The 22,883-nt window shown below is 38.6% G+C and overlaps 1 protein-coding gene across 1 annotated transcript; it reads left to right on the forward strand.

The window, feature by feature from the left end:
* Positions 1-281: 281 nt before the first annotated feature.
* On the forward strand, positions 282-19,003 carry GALR1 (galanin receptor 1). Its single transcript, XM_064658345.1, has 3 exons — positions 282-2,956; positions 9,912-9,977; positions 13,354-19,003. Exons 1-3 carry the CDS (start codon positions 2,255-2,257, stop codon positions 13,669-13,671), a joined length of 1,086 nt encoding a protein of 361 aa, XP_064514415.1. The 5' UTR covers positions 282-2,254; the 3' UTR covers positions 13,672-19,003.
* Positions 19,004-22,883: the final 3,880 nt, after the last annotated feature.

Raw genomic sequence — 22,883 nt, forward strand, 5'->3', positions numbered from 1 at the left:
TCATGTAAAAGCTGAAGCCTGAAGGTCTGACAGAATAACTACAATATAGTTGTATTCTCAGTTTTTTTCCACATAATGCTCAGGGCAGTCTTATAAGAACTATATACTTTACAATAGATATGTAGCAGAAAAGCAAAGCTTGAACTATGAAACTGTCAATTAAATATCTAAAGGAAACTAATAGAGTGAACATTCCCATCCAAATCTCTAATGTAATTTTCAGGTTGCTTTTCCCTAAAACTAATTTTGTTTCTGTAACCAATTTTCCTTCTTACTTGTCTGTAAAGTCTGACATTCTTTGGTCACCTTTTAGGCTATACTGTTCAAAAGATACTATTTCTCAAGAAAACAGAAGTGTGAGTGATGAGGATTAACACAGCATTTCAGATGGAAAGTTGTTATCAATGTAATTGTTAGCATTAACTTCATTAAAGCCAAGTTTGCACTCCTGGCATCCCAGAAAAAGAGCGATGTCTGGCAACAAGACGATTCAAAAGCAAAACATCAGAGGTATTCAAGATGTTTCCTGTATCTCACTCACCATATGAAGGAATTCATAGTCAAACATAGTCATCAGCAACACTAGGAAAATCTATAGCGACTTCTGTTAATTTTCACAATATACTCAGAGCACTTCCAAAAAACTGTGTGACATCCTAGAAATGTTTAACAATGTTCTTTCTCAAATCACTTGCAGAAGTAGAGACTGGTAGATTTGCATGGTAATCAAATGTCAAAAAATTATAAAGAATGCACATTAGAAAAAACAAACAACTCCCAAGTGTTTGAGGAATCTTTGATCGTTCATTTTTGCTTAATATGTTTGCAACTTCTTAACCGAGTTACAACAGATGCATAAAACAGCTCAATCCACATAAGCTTCTAAGATCTATATAAACTGAATTGTGTTCTCCCACGAGGTGTTCCTTTGGACATAATGGAGCAGACCATATGTAAGTTTAATTAAAATCTACATCTGCAGAAGTCAATAGCTTTGCAGTCAGCTGATGTGCAGCTGCTGAAATGCTTCAATATAAGTAGCAAAAAGAAAGGTAGAAAAAAAAAACTGTCAAACTGCAGACTGAAAAATACGCAAACAAGAGCTCGCTGCCTCCAACAGCGCATCTGGACGATTCTGTTGGTCACTGCTGCTGCCAGCTGTAGCTCCCTGACTGGTAATTCTAAAACAAGCGGCTAAGAACCCTCAGGCAAATCCGTTTCATTCATAACGCAGATATGCCGATGAGAATATTCACATGAACTCGTATCCATATTCTGGAGGAAGTTTTATATTTCACCCCATTCTGAAAAGACTGGATTTTCAGGAGCTCCCATGTCGGCACCGTTTAGGACTGCCTGCGTCTGCCCGGCTCCAAGGAGCTCACAACGGGAGTTGTGATGTGGCAGTGAAAAGCGGCTAGATTAGATTTCCCTTTTCCCTTTTTTTTTTTTTTTTTTTTTTTAAGGAGGGACAACGTCTGCCACCTTTTGTCCTTTGAGATACTTCATAGTACGGACCGATTAATGGAAACCTGTGAAGGACCTGAAAAAATGAGCACAGGCAGTGTTTAACCTGAAGGACTTGCTGCCGGCTGGCTACCTGTTGAGGTGGGTTCACTCAGGCACTTCATTTTTTCTGTCTTTCCAAGAGAGTTCATTAAAGCCCGGCCGGACCTGCCGAACGCCGCCCAGCCTTTCTGGCAGACGCGGCTCCCGAGTCTCCCTAGGAGCGGAGGCACCAAGCAGAGAGAAGTTTTCTGCGGAGAGGACTGGGATTCCGCTCCTGCCTGCGGACCGCCCCGCGCTCCCACTGCCGCCCTGCGTTGGCAATCACAAGCTGAAAGAAGGGAAGAAAAGGGTGGGGGAAAATAAGGAGGGAGGAAAAAAACCCCACCCTTTCTTTCTCCGAGAAGACGTTCCCGGGGAGCTCAGTCTCCCGGAGCAGCGAGCGGCCACTACCAGAGCGGGGGTCGTGGACACTCCGGCGCCGCGCGGGGCGGGCGCGGTGGCAGCGGGGAAGGGGGTCCCCGCGGACAGGTCCAGTGGGCTCTGCCTGCGGGGGGCGGCGGGGCTGCCGAGCAGGCTCCGCTCCCCTGCGAGCGCCGGGGCGCCCTAAGCGGTGGCACCCGCCGCTCCTCGCCGCCTCCCGGCGCTGGTGGAGCGGCCGCCCTTGGCTCGCCGCCGTCCGCGGTGCCGGGGAGCGGTGGCTCCGCGTTCCGCCAGCGGGAACTTTGTCCGGCGCGCAAGGGGAAGGATGGAGCCGCGGGAGCCCGCGGCGGGGCCCCTCAACAGGTCCCGAGCTGTGGCAGAGCTGCCCCGCGGGGAGTTCAACCTCTCTGGGCTGCCAGAGGAGGAGGGGAAGCCCCTCTTCGGCATCGGCATCGAGAACTTCATCACCTTGATCGTCTTCGGCTTGATCTTCACCCTGGGGGTGCTGGGCAACACCCTGGTGATCACGGTGCTGGCAAGGAGCAAGCCAGGCAAGCGCCGAAGCACCACCAACATCTTCATCCTCAACCTGAGCATCGCGGACCTGGCCTACCTACTCTTCTGCATTCCTTTCCAGTCTACAGTCTACGTGCTCCCCACCTGGGTGCTGGGTGCCTTCATCTGCAAGTTCATCCACTACTTCTTCACCATCTCCATGCTGGTGAGCATCTTCACGCTCTCGGCCATGTCCGTGGACCGCTATGTGGCCATTGTGCACTCCCGGCGCTCCTCGGCCCTGCGCATTCCCCGCAATGCACTGGTGGGTGTGGGGCTCATCTGGGCACTCTCCTTCGCCATGGCCTCACCTGTGGCTCACCACCAGCGCATCTTCCACCGTGAGACCAGCAACCAGACCTTTTGCTGGGAGCACTGGCCCAACCCACGCCACAAGAAGGTCTACGTGGTTTGCACATTCGTCTTTGGATATCTGCTGCCACTGCTTCTCATCACCTTCTGCTATGCCAAGGTGAGGCAAATGTAAAAGGAATGGGGGAGTATGATAGTGGTAGATGTCAAGGATGGTGGTAGGGTCATTTCTGGGCATGTGTAGGGACGTGGCACTGTTAGGAGGAAAAGGAGTAGGGGTGAATTTATGGCACAAAGGGAGAGAACAGATTTTATAGCTGGGAGGAGACAACATCTGTGCAGTGGCACAAGAGGAGGGAGCAGGTTTTATAGCTGGGAGGGGACGACATCTGTGCAGTGGTACAGGTCAAAACAGAGATTGTATGAGGTGAGCGGGGGGGTGGGGGGTGGTTTTGACAATTACTGGGGTCTCTCTGCCAGATTTCCTTGTTGCAGAATGCTGAGAAGCCCCAGTGCTCTGCTGCTTTCTCTGTCACCACAACTCTTTTATTTTCTTGCAGTGCTGTATGAGGAGTTTAACTCAATGAAGTACAACAAAGCAACAAGTTGTCCAGGCTTCCCAGTCATTCTTTAAAATGCAGTGCACTTATAAAAGACACAAACTACCAGTTTGGTCTGGTCCAGTTAACACATGAAGAGCAGAATGTCCATCCCACTGCCTGGTCCCTATGTGCCCTGTCTCGCCCCACCTGAAGCTGATGGGAGGTTTGCCTCTAACTTCAGCAAGGGAAGGTAGTTCCAGGGAGCAGGGCATGAGGACCCACACAGGAAAAAGTAATAAGCAAGGGTACCTAAATACAGGTATTTAAGGACTTTTCTGCTTATTTTTCTGTGTGTAATAATTGTAGCCTTCAGCATAGGGCCCTCTGCTTGCTGCTGAACAGGATCCAGAACACGAGTTGCTACCTGCTGAGTTAGGCAGAGATCCTGCTGTTTCTGTGCCAGCAATCTTCAGCTGCAGGATTTCTCCTTGGGCAGTGATTTACATTTGAGAGGATAGGACTGCTCTTGCAGATAAGGACTGCTTAAATGTTGAGAACACAGTTCTTTAATTGGCAAGTTCAATAGATGTACCTGAAGTAGTTAATTTGATCAAAGAATTTTATGTTCTGTTCTGTATTACATCAGTGTAATTGTGAGGTGCAAATTGAGACTAGAATGGCATCTGACTCTGCTAAAATCAAGGCATGCAGAGCTCAGAGGACAATATTTCTAAATTACTGGTTGTAGCGAAACAAGTCCAACATGGCAAATGAAGAAGAAATGCATGTTTTCATACATAAACTGAATACTGCTTTCCCTGTGTGAATACACTGGTATTTCATCTACAGTGATGAATAAGACTGAGCTGTAGCCATAGATCATCAGTTTGAGGAAAACACTACATATTGCTCAGAGAATGTTACAGAATGAGTGGAGAGGGAGCTTTTCAGCTACTAATTTTTCCCTATTTCAAAGCCAAAGCATCTTCAATTTCAGTGTAAAGTCTATGTGAGAGAAAACTGAAAACAATACTTTCTAAATTAGGATAGTCCTGCACAATATAGGGAGGAAGGAAATATGCTTAATCAAAGTATATGCATAGTAAATATAACACATCCTGTTGTTACAAAGCACCTCTACAAAAGTAGATGTCTCAATATGAGTATGAATTTGTAGTTAAAACAAAACCAAAAGAACCACAACAAAAACCCCAAGCCAACAATAGCAACCCTATGTAAAAACCTGCCCAGAACAAGTCAATGAAATCAAGGCCACTTAATATTACAATAAAATCATGTGCTTAAATTATTGCCAGGCTAGGATGTCATGCTTGCTTGGTGATGAGTTTTGAGTCTATATGTATTATCCTGCTTGCCATTGTGTCAGACTGGAAGATCTAACCTGAAGGCCTGAGTTTTAGAAGATACCTAGGAAATACCTGGTATTCCCATCAGTGTCAATGATGCTGCAAAATGTCATGACATGTACAAGGCTATTGAAGGTATTTGTACCCCACAGCTTGTACCCCACTTGTTCCTCATTAGGAACCACTGGCAAATCTCCACCTGCAATAGCTGGGCACTTGGGGCAGAGTGAGGAAGAAATTAAGGATGATAGTAGCTGAAAATCAGAGCTGAAGTGTCAGATTTCTCGAAGCCATTGCTACTCTGACAGATCTTGAGTAAATTGGTCACTGCAAGCTTTTATTGATGTTAATAAAGTTTTATGAAGTAGAACAAGTATTTTGGCTTCTGAATGCACACAGAGTTAGAGGATTGCTGCTGTGGAATACCATCAGAAGTACTATAAAGATCATAGAATCATAGAACAGTTTGGGTTGGAAAGGACCCTAAAGATCATCTAGTTCCAAAACCCCCTGTCATGGGCAGGGACACCTCCCACTAGACCAAGTTGCTCAGAGCTCCATCCTATGTGGCCTTGAACACTTTCGAGGATGTGGCATCCACAGTTCCAGTACCTCACCACCCTCATAGCAAGGAATTTCTTCCTAATATCTAATCTAAACCTACCCTCCTTCAGCTTAAAGCTGTGACCCCTTGTCCTATCACTATATGCTCTCATAAAAAGTCCCTATCCAGCTCTCTCATAGGCCTCCTCTAGGTACTGGAAGACTGGCAAAGGGTCTCCACAGACCCTTCTCTTCTCCAGGCTGAGCAACCCCAGCTCTCAGCCTGTCTTCATAGGAGAGGTTAGTCTCTGCATTAGTTTCTTATGGACTTCACTGATTTTCATGAAGAGTGGATCAGTGAAATAATGCAATCTTCTGATACAGATTAAGATCTGATACAGATTAAGACAAAGGAGACTAATTTCTCTATTTGAATATATTGCCTTTTCCAGACTGCTTTAAGGCAGTTCTGTTTCTTTCATAAGCAAATTGCAATTGAACTTTCAGGTTTTGAAAGTCTCATTTTTTAGGCACTCTAATAGGGAGCCAAGTTCTTACTTTCTCTCTCTCTCTCTCTTCCCCCTAAATTGTATTAGGAAAGATTTATATCTTCCCCAGTGGATAACCTGCAGAATTCCTGATAGTGCCAGGTATTTGGAAACAGTGTCTTCCCAAAACACCTCACGTGATGTGCTCTTCAAGTAGAGATTCACGAGATTGTGCTCTGTGTCTTGTGTGTAGAGTTTCACCTTTTCTCTCTTCCGTAAATAACTTTGCTTCAGTTTCAGCCAAATTTTTGACAGAGAAGTGAAAATATCAGGAGGATTGATATTTCCCTAGTTTTGTGAAAACAGCAGCCAATGAGTGAAGGAGGTAGAAAGTCTCCATCATCCTCTCTTAAGGAGAGTCAGTTTGCACTCAACTGCTAAACATCAGACAAGCCATAGGGGAAGAGGTCTTATGCAGCATCAACGTATGGAGAAGACACATCTTTTTGGGGACACAGTCAAGAAGTCACAAATCTGTAGGAAACAAGCGTTTGTTGCCTCACAGACTTAATCTTGAAAGAAGTTTACTACTCAAGAGAGAGGATCAATGATTATGTCATTTTTAGTTGAGTCACAGCACTGCATACTTGTAGACAGTCTGTACTCTGACTTTTTCATTGCTTATCATACTACTTGCCATATTTTTTTAATACTGACTTTTCTGTGTGTGCTTTGTAACAGTGCTACAACATTTGCTCACTAATGTGTTCCTAAAGAGTGAAGTGATAAATGATTCCCAGACAGCTTCTAACAAAAATTGGCGCCTGCCAGGGTCATGCAATGTGACAACTGATTTTGGATACCACAGCTTTTCAAGGATTCAGTCCTTGAAAATCGGGCCTCCTTCAATCAAGCCTTTAGGTCGGACACCTGTAATTATTAACAAACTTTTCCTTTTATAGATGTATGATTTTAAAAGCTTTTTTAAAAACAAATATGTCTTGCCTTGGGAGTGTTTCCACTGTTATCTATCATTCTGAGCATTCTGAATTCACAGAAGTCATGTATGATTTCTAGAATTGGTTAAAACTAAGCCATAAAAAGTAAGAGCCTCAACATAAGATAAAAGCTTATGTGGTTTTTGGCTTCAGATATTGTATCTTAAATTTTGCTGAGCAGCAAGGGGAAAAATTATTAAACTGCACTGAAAAGAGTGACACACTTAATTGAAAGAGGGTGAAGGATCTATTGTGACAATAGAAGTAGCAGCATTACTTTAAAACGTGGATTGCAGGCAATGGCACTTGAATTTAAATCAGGTTCATACTACAGAGATGGTTCAGAATGTAATGCTTACATTATGGCTCTGTTAAACAAGCAGTTCATTCTTATTAGATAATGACCTGGCTTTCCTTCTGCATGATTTCCTTCTGCATGATTTTCAATGGCTGATAATGAAGGTGTAGTCAGTGGAATTATTGTATACATGCAGATGGGAAGACAGAAAAGCTGTTCCTTCCCTCAGAGCCAACTAAGAACAGGGACATGAAAGCTGGAGTTAGAAAAGTTTCATGTTTCTTTTCTACAGAGCTTAATTTTTTTAAAAAAAGGTTACACCTTATGAGAACAGGTTAGGACTTGTTTTTTAGCAAGCTGGGTATTTAATTCCATAGGTTAAAAATGCAATGTAAACTTATTAGTGCAAATGTACCCCCTAATACATGCAAATGTATTAGTGGATATTTTGAAATACTTTCTTAAGAGAAATAGCCTGAGACAAATTAAGAGTTGCATGTAGAATTATTGTTCATTCAGGTAAAGACAGTGGCTCTTAGAGGAATAATTTAGTATTCATTGGCCCAGAGAAGAGATAATTTAAAATGGGCGATAAGGAGAGTGTTTTTCATTTACCTTGCAGTGTTTGTGCATAAACACAGCTCTTTTTATCCCTCCATGGCATTCTGTGTAGGTCTTTGAGTGCTGTTCCACTGATGTTGATAGGTAATTGCATTTTGCATATTTCTCTTGCTGCTAGTTTGCATACCATCTGGTATACTACTACCTAGAGCCAGCATGTTTTCACTGCAGATGCTTATTTTATGAAATATATACATAATCTGAAAGAGGGGAAGTTGAAAAGGATTCATTTAAAAGTTATCATCTAAATTGGCACCAAAACTCTCCACCACCATCTCCCATCCCCACCAAATATCCAATTCAACGGTTTTGTCTACTGTATCTTTCTTTGGATTGGAGAGAGATGCAATGCAAAAATTTGTGCTTAAAGTTTAAGCACAGAAGACAAAAATACTTGTAACTTTAAAAAAAGACTTTGCAGTTCTGATTTCTGGGATGAGTTTATCTGATTTTAGTCTCGGACTGTGAGGGTCCAGTGAAACAGCCCATCATTGTAAATTATGTGAAGGAGATATGATAGATGAAGCAGCAGTGATGGGAAGTGAACTTAATTTTATGCCTTGCATGCCCTTTTTTTAGTTTTACATTTTTCACTGATGGACCCAGCAATTCAGCTGTTTTGTACAGGGTGATGGTAAGTGAATAAAAAGTCTGTGAGCCAGATGGTTATTTTCCTGATCTTCTGATGGACTTCAGGGTTTCCTCTGTCATTTTCTGGTCTGCTTCATCCTGAAGAAGAAAGTAGGAATAAAGCCAAAAGGGGACCTTCTCAGGGAAAACTGATTTATTTTTTCCCTGCTTTTCCTGAGCTCAGGTTAGTCTTGGTGGCAGTCTGGATAGTGTTTCAGAATAGGAAGTGCTTGCAGGATGAGTCTTTCACATGTTAGTGCACAGACAACCACAAACAGACTGCACTTAGAATATTAAGTGGTTACAATTAATTTTTAGTCTTATTATTGTTCTTGGTTCACTGGTAACTAAGAGTAAAAAGTAGAATATGCTGATGAGCTATGGTTATTCACAAATACCAATTTATTTCTTTTAATTCTCTAAGACTCAGATGCCAGAGTGGGATCATATCTCTAGGTAACTTTGATGTCTGTCCTGGTAGTGGTTAGGTGTGCTCCCCAAAGAAAACAAAGAAAATGTCCCCAGATGATATAAAAGAACTTTTCCCCACCTTAAGAAGTCCTTATGGATCATAAAATTTAGTGTTACATTCCTTAAAAAAAATATTTTAAAGCTGGATTATTTTACCTACTAAATCTGGATGATCTTACCTTTTATATCATTCTCATTTCATCTTAGAGCAATGTAAAATGCAACCTAGCAGCATCATCTAACAGAACCCTTCACTTTGATGCTGTCTCTAAAAAATTCCTCTTGCCATATTTTAATTAAGTCCTCCAGTTTAATAAGAATTTATCTTTTTTATTCTGTATGGTTTGTAGTATGTTAAACATATTCAGCTGAAGAGCACATTCCCTGCCCTCCATACCTACAAATCATGCCATAAGAATATACTGGATTCAGGTAATAATGACTGCAGACAAAGTAGGGCATGTACCTCTGTGCATCCACTATCCAAAATCTTATGTATAAAGTACTGTGTTGAAATTTGGATCCTGCTCTTGGATGATGAGCCTTTTTGTAGCATATTTTTAAAAATTACTCGTGAAAGATGCATGGTGAGTATCATCAAACTGTTGATAAAAGTCACACCTCATATATTGTGCCTCATTTTGGTATAAATTATTTTTGAAAGCCCAAGCTTCTTTTGAAGATCAAGTAGTGCCAGCATCCTGATTATATTAATCAAAAATCCATCTGAAAAAAGGAATTACTCCGGTGACTCAGAAAAACTCTGATTCAAAATATATTTTTCTTGTGTTACACTCAGTAAAGGTCATTCTAAATTAACAGGTATTGATTTTTAATGGAAGAAGAGTTGTTGCTAATTCTAGGTGCATGATGGGTTTCCTTGTTAATTCATAACATGTATTTTTAGTGTAATATGTCTGAATTTTTATATAAGAATTCAGTTGTGGTCTGTTTCATATTTGTGGATTCATACGGATGCAGATATGTATTTCCTTCAGTTTTCATACTGTGCACTTTGGAAATGTGTAAATTGGATCAGCAATGCTTGTAAGGGAATCATACAGTGCAGAAGAGCATACTCTAAGATATGTGGGTTTGAATTTTATTTGACTAGGAAATGGTGAAATACAATACAAGATGCAAATTAATCTTTTCAGGTTCTTAACCACCTGCACAAGAAGTTGAGAAACATGTCAAAGAAGTCAGAAGCATCCAAGAAAAAGGTATACTGTATTCATTACTATTATTTATTTGTTTATATTTTAGTTTTATGGCTAAACACATTTGGCATTTTATTGCTTGTTGCTAAAGATGTAACAGAAAGAAGAAACTGAAATTAAGTATTTCATGAAGTATTCAGTGTCCCTCTGAACTTAGCAGGATTGGAATCTTTTCCGATCCAAGTTTTCCATCACGTTACATCAAGCCATTACCTGAGATCCCCATATTTTGAACTTCAAAGCATCTGAAATTTAGGCATGGAGAGACAACCTATCTTTAGAATTAAATGGTTTTGGTCTTTTTTTCTCACAGGCATTTTCCCCTGACTAAATAAAGGGATTTTTTTTTAATTAGCTTTTTTTTTAATATTTTTTAAAGAAATCCTCTGTTATATGTTTAAAATTAGGGTCTCTAATGAGAGACTTTTAATGATTCTCCTATTCTTCTTTGATTTTCCACACAGTGTTTTTTGGTTCTACATTCAAGATGAAAGTTACATACTGGTTACCAGTAGAATCATGAAAGGTCTTTAAAGCAGAATATAAGCTTTGTGACTTAGAACAATATTTGAAAGATGTGTTTATACCAAGAAATTGTCAGTTAATATAATACAGATTTGACCACAGTAATCATCAACTAACTTCTCAGTTTATGACACTGGAGTCAGAAAAACCCCTTAGGCAATAGCTCTTCATTTGATCTGATCACTATTTCCATATGGACATGCAGACTGTCTGCAATGTAAATGAGATGTACATGGGCTCAACAGGGAATAAGTAAGCTATTATTTATGCATTCTCTATTTTCCTGAAAAATACCCTAGTCAATAGATTTCGATTCCTAGAATTAGGACCTTTACGGCCCTGATTCTGTAAAATACTTAATATATACGGTTTTGCATTTAATGTTGTCAAGGTCAATGGTGTAGTTTTCAAAGACATTCTATATATTGCCATTTCTCATCTGAATTATTCTCAAACTGGAAATCTGTGCATTCCGCTAAACACTAACTCTTAAGAACTACATATCTGGCTAGGAGCTAGCATTCGTAGCTTCAGGGTAAAGCATTACAGACATGATCAAGACTGCTTGGATGAATCAGGATTCAGTAATCAAAAGGGGAAAAAAAGTAAGCCAAAATTTTTCTTTTGCCTTAGAAAATAAGTTTCTGAATCTAAGGCCTAACTTATGTTTTTCAAACACTACATTCATTAGTGTGCTAATGCTCTCTCTATCTTTTTTATTTTTATTTCCTTCTACTGTCTTGTTAAGAATGCATTTCAGGTATAATTATACATTTGTGGCTATATTGAAACCTTTAGGAATATTTTGGTAGTAGAACCTTACAATAAATTTGCTGTTTGTGTGGAAAACAGTTAATGAAAAATATTAATTTGCCTAAATTATATTTTTCATGCATTTTGGTCACCAAGCATTAGTATTAACAATATATCAGGCAGGTTTTATTTGCTAATGGGAAACCCTAAGCAAGCCCCCATTAGATAAACAAGAGCTGCTCTTTAGTGATACCTTGTTTGCAAGACATAGTGATGATTTTGAAAAGGTAAGCTCTGAAGTTAGGCTTAGGAGGAACAAAGGGATAAAACAAATGTTGTGAGGTTTCCTAATGCAAAATTGCTTATTCTGAAGATGTGAAATAACTTCAGTAAAAGTTAAAAGGGACACATGGTCAGCCTCTGCTTTCAGGTGCATCTGTAATCTACTGAAAGGTGGTGATTTTCCTAGTTAATTTTTTTTTAGCATTTTGGACAAACTGAAGTAATATGCCTCTTTTGAAGTACATGTGGTATCCTGAAAATCTTTTTTTTACTTGGAATATTAACACATCTAACACAGTGATCAGAGAATGAACTGCTCTTAATTTGTACACCCTTCTTAACACACATTCTGCTGATGAGACCTGAAAAAGAAAATATTTCTGTGGCTGTTTTAGTGGCAAATGACTTAAACTCCACAGGGCTAAGTAGAGGAACCACTTTTGAAAAGACGATTGCTTAAGACTATACAAATTGTATTAACTACAGATATAATGTCCTCTGTTTTCTGTTGTGAGATTATACTAACCAGCAACAGTATCTGTCATAAGTTATTTTGGCCTGTTGCCACAGAAATCAAAATTTTTTCCCCACAAGTTTCTCTAAGTCAACTTGTATTCTGATTAGGTAGATCAGTCTGAATTATTACTGAGCATTAATCAGTTCAAAAAGTATAGACCAAGTTCAATAAACTATCAAAAACTCAACGTATTTTCTGTGCTGCAATATTTATCACTCTATGGTCACTGGGTTAGTTTTGGCTGTGAAGAAGAGCCTAAGTTTTCTGAAAAATTATATTATAAAGCATTAATATAGTCATCATAATGGCCCATAACAAAATATGCTTTTGAATTATTATCAACTTTCAATTGGGAGACTAATTGAGACTAATTGAAAGAATACTTGTTAGATGAGTAGATATTAATTAGTTAGGCAACTGCAAAGCGGTAACTTGTTGTTTCTGAATTAAGTGAAAGCTAAAAAAAAACATTGACAGTCAAATTCCACTGTGCCCTGACAGAACTCCTTCAGCACCTGGAGGGTCGTACTAACTGATTCTGCAGCTGTCAGAATGGATCTAATGATGTTGATGGCTGTTCATCTCATAAATAGTGAAAGTGGAATATGGAGGCGGCACTGAGGATATTTTGTGTTCCATTTTTTTAATTCAGTATTTGGTAGTGACCTTTAATTTCCAGATTGCTTTTGACAACATGCAATCACCAGAAAATTCAAGCTCCTTACTCTTTTTTTTTTCCTCTGCTTGTATCCCAGAATGTGGTTGTATGACACTCCCTGTGAAAATTCTATCTTTAAAGGAGAGACTTTCAAAAAAATTCCCGCACCTTTAGTAAGCACTTGAGCAAAGTGACTGCTCTAATCTCTTCCATGAGCTGCCTTCATGTATACTAGATCTCTCTTGAAATTTTCATGAGAAGTCCTTGTGCACTGTACTAAAGTATAGATCATCAGATCTGGATGAGATTTCCCAAAGATCTCTGTTAATATTATCTTACATCAGGCTTACATCCACCTCAGAAAAAGTAGGCTTTTGTGTAGGGAGTTGGGAACATCATTCTTTATCTTTGAGGAAAGTTATGTGTTTGCATTTTACTATGGCATTTTCAAACCTACTCCTTTGCAGTAGTTCACTATGAAAAATAAAGCCCATACAGGTAATGGGGTAAAATAAGTAATAAATATTCCAGTGTGGTCTGTCTCAGTGTACTTTTTTTTCCACCAAATAATGGTTTTGAGGCAGGTTTAAAGCTGATTCTTCAACTGCTCATCAGACATCTGTGTTTTCCTTTCCTTGTCTCAGACAGCACAGACTGTGTTGGTGGTGGTAGTGGTTTTTGGTATCTCCTGGCTGCCGCATCACGTGATCCATCTCTGGGCTGAATTTGGAGTTTTCCCACTGACTCAAGCCTCCTTTCTCTTCAGGGTAATTGCACACTGCCTGGCTTACAGCAATTCTTCTGTGAACCCAGTTATATATGCATTTCTATCTGAAAACTTTAGGAAGGCCTACAAACAAGTCTTCAAATGCCAGACGGGTAAAAAGTCACCTCTGAATGATGCTAAGGAAAATAAAAGTCGGATAGATACACCACCATCCACCAATTGTACCCATGTGTGAATATTCAGAAGGCCTGTATGTTGGCTCTTCATTTGTGTCAACTAAACACCAAGAAAAAGCACAATGAGCTTTGTGTTTATCTTGATAAAACTAATTGGTATTTAATGTACTGAAGTTGCATGTGCTGCAAAAGTCTGTTAAACTGGTATGAAAGAAACCTGGGCTGATCCTTTGCATCTTAGATAGCTTTATCAAATGAAGCTCTTGAACCTTTTAAAGATATTTAAATATTTAAAGATATTTGAGAAAAAAATGTTGAGATTATATGTGTGTATTCTTACTCACTAAGCATACAAATATACAAGAAGATGTTGATATGGACAGGTAACTTTCTGACATCTTACTCCATCAAAGTGAAATGATGGATAAATTTTCTGTCTTAAAGATAATAAAGACTGGGGTACTATGATTTCAGAGAGTAAAACTGCTGTTCTCTCTTCAGATTGTTTTGACAATGCCTTTTTTTTTTTTTTTAAAGTAAGCATGGGCTCTGATTTGGAGTTGAAATAAGCCGTGTACAACTTGAGGCAATTGCTTTAGAGAGGAAATGCTAATTTTATCTGTTTAGCTGTTTGTAATGTATCTTACTGAGCAAAGATGGACTGTTTTTCCACTTCATATGACTGCCTTACTGTAGACATAGAACTTTTATGTATGCTATAGAAGGTTTTTTTTATGGCCTGTGTGTAGTTGTACCAAAATGTGGATTTATGTCTAACTGAGGGAAGCTTTTCTTCACGTGTTGAATGTCCGTGTGTGTATGTTTTCTCAACTTTATAGACTTTGAGATGGACATACAGTTTTAAATGTGCAATATATGCATATGTTTTAAAATATTACGTTCCATAAAGCAACTCTAGACAATGTGTAAGTATTTAAAAATAGCATTCCCTTAAAAGTTGTGGGGCTTGATATCACGTAGTTTTAAATTGGAAATACACAGGATGTTGCATTGAAATGAATGCAAAATATGTATTGCAAATGGTACAATTCTGCAAATTCTTAAATAAAATTAATAGTTTCAGCAATTTTATAAATATATTTAATAGGTCTCTAAGTGGTAAACAACTAAAGAAATAGTGGAAGAGCCCTTACTCCATTGAGAACATTCTTTTAGCTGGAATAAGATATGATTTTATCTTTCTTATTAATGACTCATAGACTCACAGAGTAAATCAAATTAAAGGAACCTCTGGACATACTCTCAAGGCGGGGATACCTTCAGAGTTATATTGCTTCCTTGTCTAGGCAAGTTCTGAAAATTTCTAAGGATGGCAAGTCAATAATATTTTTGGGGCAACCTGTGCCAGTGCCTAATTACTCCCACTAAAGTATTTTTTCTTATCCAGAGTTGGGATTTCCCTTGACGTATCTTGTGACCATTGCTTTCTGTCCTTTTGCTGTCTTCTCTCTAACTTACTAATATGCAATTTAAGATGGCAATTAAATTTCCCCTAATCTTCTCTTCTGAAACAATGTGTCGCTATCGTGCCCCAGGTCCTTGGCCAGAATAGTGGCCTTCCGCTGCCCTCCCTCCAGCTTATCCATCCCTCTCACGAACTGAGGTGTTCAAAGTAAAGAGTGTGTTCTGATGTAGCCTCATGAGCACAGAATAGACTAATTGCTTCCCTTGACCTTTGGCTGATTCTTGCTAATACAGCTCAGTATTATAATTTATTATTGCAAGGTTATGCTGCTGACTCATTTAATTTAATTTCTGCTTCAGAAGCACTCTAGTCCTTTTCTGAAGAATAGCACCGAGTCCCAGTCCAAGTTTCAGAACTTCACTTCTGGCTTTGTCGAACATCATGCACTTGACAGTGGTTACTTCCATTCCTCCAGCTGATCAACAGCCCTCTGAAAGGTAGCCCTGATCTCCAAAAAACCATCACTACCCTAGGTTTGGTATCATGTGTAAAATTGGTGAGAGAGTCCTGCACTGTTGTCCTGGACCTTGAGGATGCTAAGTAGTGTTGGCCAGATTCCTTTTTCTCCACAAACTTGTCATAAAAAAAAATAATGCAGAGTGGTGGAACATCAGCTATGGAGGGTTAGTGCACATAAAAATATTTACGTGTATGTGTCAGTATTGGAATCTTGGAATCAGTAAAATAATATTGAAGACGTGCTATTGCATGTGTGGCATTTGTGTCCATTTGTTCATATGAAGAGATCATTTGATGATATTGCTAGGAAAACAAATTATATGGAAAAAAACCAATCTCAATTGGAGAAGAAGGGTTTATCTATGCAGGAAATCATTTCCTAGTTTAGAAATGAGGTTCGGAAACAGCCTAGAAAGAAGTTCCTTTGAGTTTTCAGATCCTCATCACCTCAATCACTCAAATTATTAAAGCACTATTAGACTTCAGCTGAATTTATAACATGTTAGGAAATTCTACAATTTTGAAAATGGTTTTTAAAAGAAAAAAATTGTGATTTTATTACTTTGAATAAAAATTACCATGAAAATTTATAAGTATATATATTTAACAAGCTGAGTTTATTGTTTTATCTGGATAAGGCTTTTATTTCTTAATTGTACATAATTTTAAACCTAGGAGCTACATCTATTTGAAATTTTAAGGATGAGGGGGTGGGGGATGGGGATGTAGTCACAACTACTCAGAAAGATCCCACCTCATTCCTGGAGAGTATCAGTAATATTTCCACCTAACTTTTCAGAGAAATCTTAAGAAACAGTTCATACCCCAAGGCTCAATTTCCTGCTTAAAACAAGCTTCTGTTGGTCCATGTTTCTACTGTGTGACTTTGTCATACCCAGTGGTGACAAGAAAGTTGTGAATATAAAAGCAGTGTTAATGTGTGTTGTGAACTGTGTCCAACCTTTGAGCAGCTGAGCAGTTGGTTGGGAAGGTGTCATGCCACAATAATGGATGACTTGAGTAGAAAATCAGGGAATGGGTGCTAAGATCCCTTACAACTGAGTGTCTGCTTCCAAGTTCTGAGCTTGTTGGGAAGGATTATTACTTCTGGTGGAAAGCAAAGCAAAATTCCACCTCATTGACTGTCCTAATAAGTTTTTTTACATCTTTTTTTGACCAGAAAGGTTAATTTCAGTGTACATGAAGTAAAGAAGAGAGGAAAAAAGAAAATAATTTCTCTGGCTAGGGCTGAATTTTCCACTGATAAACATAATATCACTGAATTTCACCCTGTTGTGTGAATTTGAAAATATGCTGTACAAAACAAAATAGGCAACAGGAATGATCACTCAAACTCCTCTCAAACTAAAGCAAGATTTGTATTTGTAACTAAGTAAATTCTTGCATTTCCCTTAAAATTCCTTAAAACAATATTTCTCATGAATTGCAAGAGTTGGAAAGTGTTACTCACATATTGTTTTAATAAAGTCCCTAAAATTTCGTTGTATGTGTACTGCCAAAGTCCTACATTGCTGTGCTGCTTCACAAGCATCTCCAGAAGTATAAAACGTACAATGCACTTTCAACACTTGGGATGTATCCAAACACACCAAGTAGTGGGAGTTACTCAGTTCATCTTAAAACTGTGTGTTAGTGGAGAAATGTAGAAGTCTTTCCTTTTCATATTTTTGTTTGCAGAGTGGATGAAAGACCAAAGGAGGGGTAGCATCCCTGTAACACCTCCTTTCTTGCATACTCTGGAAAGGAGCTCTGTTCTGTCCATCTTCTGAAGCTGTACTAAGATATTGCAGCAGGTTAATAGCCAAGTTGGCATTCTATACATTAGATTTTCTGATTTGTACCACTTTTGCCTTAAAAAGATACAGAAGTCTCATTAAAAGAGGTAAATAAATTATTTATTGTTTGCCCTGCCTGGTTGTGGATAGATATTTGACATACTAAAGATTACAGCAGTGATCTTCTTCAACTAATAAAGCCGAAAATACATTTCCAAGATTCATGTGGACCCATTGTGCACTGCTGTATGTAAATCAGATTTAGGATCCATAGCCAAAAAAAAATAAATTAAATGGCACTTAGCCAACATACTGCTCATGATGTGCAAACACCTGAAAAATGAAGGAATTTGCTTACCTATATGTTCAGCTGTACTACCTTCACAGCTGATTGTATCACCCACCTAACTAATTTTGAAGAAAGGAATCTTTTTAGTTTAAAGTGAAGCTGACACTTAATTGCTGCTTCTAAGTGAGTCATTAAACCATACCGTTTTCAGTCAGAATTGTGTACTAAACATGATACGAAATAATGTAAACATTCATAATTGCATAAAATTTTTATCTTGTATGAAAAAACGCAGAATTTCTTAATAATTTTCATATGTCTAAGTAGGTAACAAACTCATGTGCTGTAATAGGTTACAAAAATATGCCCAAACTTCCTGAAATTATGTGTAAAAAATCATTATATTTAAGGAGCAAACTTAAATTTTGTTGTTGAGCGTTCCCATCTGCAATCTTAATATTCTTTCAATATTTCATATGATGAAATTAGTTGTGTCTGTGATTATTTACAAATTCCTCAGAAGTATTTTTCTAAATTTAAACACTGAAAAAAGTTTATTTTTAAAAGCGTTTAATTGTTAGCCAGGTAGGGCATTTTAATGACATATTTTGAGTTGCAGTCTTTTATATTCCCTTTTACTTTGTGTGCATGCACCTCTTTCTTTAAACCTTAACTTTATTATTTTCATAATCTCTTGTATCTTCATTTTCAAAAAAAAGTCACTATCTCCAAGAGATAAACATTACGCTTTATATATTTAATATTACAACGAAATAAATTTTATTTTAAATCCCACATTGTAGGGAAAGAGGAGGATCTCTTTATAAAATAATTTTGTGAATGCATTATTTTGGACATTGTTATCTTTGTGGTTGCTTCACAGTATGATGTGACACATTGAACCTAATGATATTCGTGGTATTTTGAAAAAGGATAAAAGCAGAGAAAAGAACAGCTTCTAGCTTGCAGAGCTTGTGTTAGTGTTCTGTATTCAGTCCATGTACAAATGTCAAAGACCCAAAAAATTAAAAATCTGTGTTTGTTTCAATGTATAATGCGTGTAAAGTAACATGCAGTTCTTCTAAGATATACTGTACTTTGCATGGATTTCATGTGTTAGTTCCAGTCATCACTTCCAGTAATACAAAATACAAACTGCTTTTCTTTAAATTTTTTTATATAATATTTAAAAACAGGCAGTACCCTGGGGATAACATCTAGCAAAAAAAGTGAACAAAAAACTCAATAGCGTTAGATGGCTAGATGTCACTATGGGTTGAAAATTTAACTGATATGAAAAACATTCAGATTTTCAAGTACTCAAGTGCATGGAATTAATTAACACTTTTTATTCAAGTGTAGTTTAAATCTCTGTAATTTATGTATAGTTTAAGAGACATGCAAACAGAGCCAGATTCATGTATTTGAATATGAGAAAAAGCAGAGTTCTCCAGTGGTGTGAAGTACAAATCTATTTTATGAAAACCTGTATGTGGCTCCACTTTTGGAAGAAAGCAGTCAAATTAATGCATATTTTGTGTGCATTTGCATTAACATTGATCAAGGGCTATTTTAATACAGCAAAAATAGCTGGTTGAGCATGAAATCAGATTACAATCAGTTTTACACATAATGGAAACCTTTTAAAAACAAAAGTAAATGCTACAGCATGGATTAAAATTATGTGCACTTTATCCGTTTTACTCTTCAATACTAAAAGAATTCTTTGTATATTCACATGTATATGACATTTGTAGATATATTAGTGCACCTTGTCCAGATTACCAGATGAAGACTGAGGTCTCATTTTCTAGAAGTATTTCCTTCTGTGCAATATTCTTCTCTTGGAAAAGTTTGTACAATTTCCATTGCATGGTCATTCCATTCCCCCATAAATATTTAACCACATTTAAATTTTATTGAGAAAAATAAAACCTCTCCTCCAGTAGTAAATCACCTGAGCTACATAGATGTTTCTGGCAATACCCATAGAGAATTTATCAACTTGTTGAGGTTTAATATTAAGATTTTGAAAGAAAATACAAAATTCTTTTTGGTGTCTTGTAGATGTGGCATTTACAGATGAGGTTATGGTGTGACAGTTCCTTTACATTGAATTTCATGGTTTAGCACAAGCAAACTGATAGTTTTAATATAGTAAAATGAAAAGTCGTACATTTAGGAATTAAGAACATAAGGCAGACTTTAAGAAATTATAATTGTACTAAAAAATGTTGAGACTGAAACTGTCAGTTAACTAAACATGACCTCCAACTCTGTGTAAATGAAATGACCTGCATAACCCCTGGAATCCTAAATTAAAGACATGGTGGTACCTGAGGTTGAGCCACTGGAAGCACTGCTGCCAAGTAGGGGCTTTCACATAGACATTCCTAGAAGTTCTTAAAAAACCAAACACCCCAGCTGAAATCTGTTAGCAGTTCAGCATACTCACCTCCTAACTGGACACAGGAGAGAAAATATAATGAAAGGCTTGTTGGTCAAGATAAGGACAGAGAGGGATCACTCGGTATTTACCATCACAGGCAAAATAGACTCCGGTAAGTGAAATTAGTTTAATTCATTAGTAATCAAATCAGATTAGGATAGTGAGAAATAAAACCAAATCTTAAAAACATCTTCCCCTCATCCTTTCCTTTTCCTGGGCTCAACTTCACTCCTGATTTTCTTTAGCTTCCCACCCTGACCGGCTCAGGGGGACAGGGAATGGTGGCTGCGGTCAGTTCATCATATATTGTCTCTGCCACCCCTTCCTCTTCAGGGGCAGGACTCCTCACACTCTCTTCCTCTACTCCGATGTAGGGTTCCTCCCATGGGAGACAGTCCTCCACCAAGTTCTCCAATCTGAGTCCTTCCCATGGGCTGCAGTTCTTCACTAACTGCACCTTCCATGAGGTGTAGTCCTTCAAGAACAGAGTGCTCCAGCCGGGGTGCCCCATGGGGTCACAGCCTTCTTCAGGCACCCACCTGCTCCAGAGTGGGGTCCTCCATGGGCTGCAGATGGATCTCTGCTCCCTTATGCTCCTCCATGGGCTGCAAGGGGACAATCTGCCTCACCATGGACTGCACCATGGACTGCAGAGGAACCTCAGCTCCAGCACCTGGAGCACCTCCTCCCCCTCCTTCTTCACTGTCCTTGTCTACAGAGTTTTCTTTCACATATTCTCACTCCTTTCTCTCACTACAGTTTCCACAATCCATCCAGCTCCCCCTTAGCTATGTTATCCTAGAGGTGGTACCATCGTTGCTGATGGGGTTCAGCCTTGGCCAGCAGCGAGACCATGGAGCTGGTTGATATTGACTCTGTGGAATATGGGGAAAGCTTCAGGCAGCTTCTCACAGAAGTCAGTCCTGTAGCCCCCCTGCTACCAAATGCTTTCAATGCAAACCCAATACAGAGGGCTATTGTTAAGAAGTGGCCTCATGACATCACATAGATCTCTACCCATACAGACAGACAAACACCTGATGCTTTGCCTCTCTGAATCAAGCAGATGAGTTCACAAGGTCACATACTGTGAAATTAAGCTGTAATAGTTAAATTTGTAAATTAAGAGGAAGTTTTTACATTAAGACATAGGTATAATTAGCCCTAGAATGCTTAATGAGTAAATGCAGTATATTACTCTTGCTTCAAATTATATTTGGGTATTTCTCAAAAGATTTTATATATTTAAACCTCAAAATGTGGATTAGGTGATAGCACCTCTATGAGGAAAAAAATGCAATTTATGTTACAGATTATTTAGAGCTGATGATCACAGTGGCCCCTTCTGGCCTTAGCCTATCCGCATTCTTATTTCTGTAATTAATAGTATGAGAGTTATTCAGATAAGAAGAAAAACATGCCAAAACTGAGCTATTATTCAGTCAGTAAGTGACCATCTGACTATGTATAAGAAATGACTCCACAAGTGGGCTACATCCTGAAAAGATCTTATGATGATTAAGAAATCAAATTGAAATCTCTGGTATATGGACTGCCATCGGTAGAGGAAGAAGGCAAACAATGCTGTATGCTCTTCTCATTTTGCTTAATTACTTTTTGCCATAATTGCTCCAAGTGTAATCACTCTGCATTACTTCTGCATAGCAATTATTGTTTTCATGGGAACTGTGAGCTGATGATTGCCAGCCCATTTGAAACACCTGCACTTCACTCCGTAAATTGATATCAAACCTATTTACCAACCTTTTGTGAAACTACTGGAAATCTTTACAAGCTAGAGCCTCTGACAGTAGTGTTTTCAGTTTGACTCTGCTTAAATGAAACCTTATAAAGGTTAATTCTGTCTTGAAAACACATGATCTGCTATGGTGTTTCTGATAGGTTCTGTGATAGATAGACCTGACTGATTACGGGTCCTATGTGAGTTTTAGGAATAACAGTTACAAAATTGCTTCTGTCATGAATTCTGCTCACTTGCAAGAGTTGTACAGTGCTCTGATCATGAAGGGGTGTGCTCCCAACCTGCTGTCAGCAGTTAGGCTTTGCTGAGCATGCTACTTGGTTAGGCCAGCATCTTATCCCACATATAGCTGCTTCCCAGCTGGCCTGTCTGCCGTGCAAGGCTTCTGATGGAGTTGTAGGTGGGAAGACTGATACGAATGTGGGCTTCGCTGTTTTCAAGACTTCTGGGTTCTCCTTACTGAAGTATCTACACAACAGGTTTTGAGTTGCATTTTGTTTTGTTGTCTCCTACCCTAAGTGCTACAAGAGAAGAGCAAAGAGACTTGTTTATCCTTTATAAGTAAGCCTGACTGGGCTCTTGAGCAACAAGAAAACCTCTTCTGTACTTTCGACACTGAAATCTGCGATCATGCCACATGGAATATCTTTGCTTCTTTCTCCTTATCTTCTGCCATTTTGCTACCTTAAGTGAAATTCACCTTGTTCTAGTTGTACAAATAAGCTAATCCCACAATTCTATATCTGTAAAGACAAAACGTATAGCTATAGATTTAAGATTATCCTGATATTATGGCCTGATGAACTAACTGAAAAGTGGTACCTAATTATTAACGTCACAGGAGAAGGGAGGATAGGAAGAGTGGGAGTAAATGTTGAAGACAGTTATGTTTGTGTCTGGAATTTTTTAGGGTTCCAACTTTCAACCTCTACCTAGGCAATACTTAACAGTTTATAGGCAATTTGCAGGACAAAGCAGAATGTTCTGGACTTGGGTAATTATTTTTCTTTACATGTATTTATCCCTGCAT

The sequence above is a fragment of the Pseudopipra pipra genome, chromosome 1 (assembly GCF_036250125.1).
Source record: "Pseudopipra pipra isolate bDixPip1 chromosome 1, bDixPip1.hap1, whole genome shotgun sequence".
Taxonomy (NCBI): domain Eukaryota; kingdom Metazoa; phylum Chordata; class Aves; order Passeriformes; family Pipridae; genus Pseudopipra; species Pseudopipra pipra.

Excerpts from the sequence above, each read along its gene's own strand:
- GALR1 (XM_064658345.1), top strand. The coding sequence starts at position 2,255 with ATGGAGCCGCGGGAGCCCGCGGCGGGGCCCCTCAACAGGTCCCGAGCT. Across the intron at positions 2,957-9,911 it reads TCACCTTCTGCTATGCCAAG|GTTCTTAACCACCTGCACAA; the intron begins GTGAGGCAAATG and ends TAATCTTTTCAG. Across the intron at positions 9,978-13,353 it reads CAGAAGCATCCAAGAAAAAG|ACAGCACAGACTGTGTTGGT; the intron begins GTATACTGTATT and ends TCCTTGTCTCAG.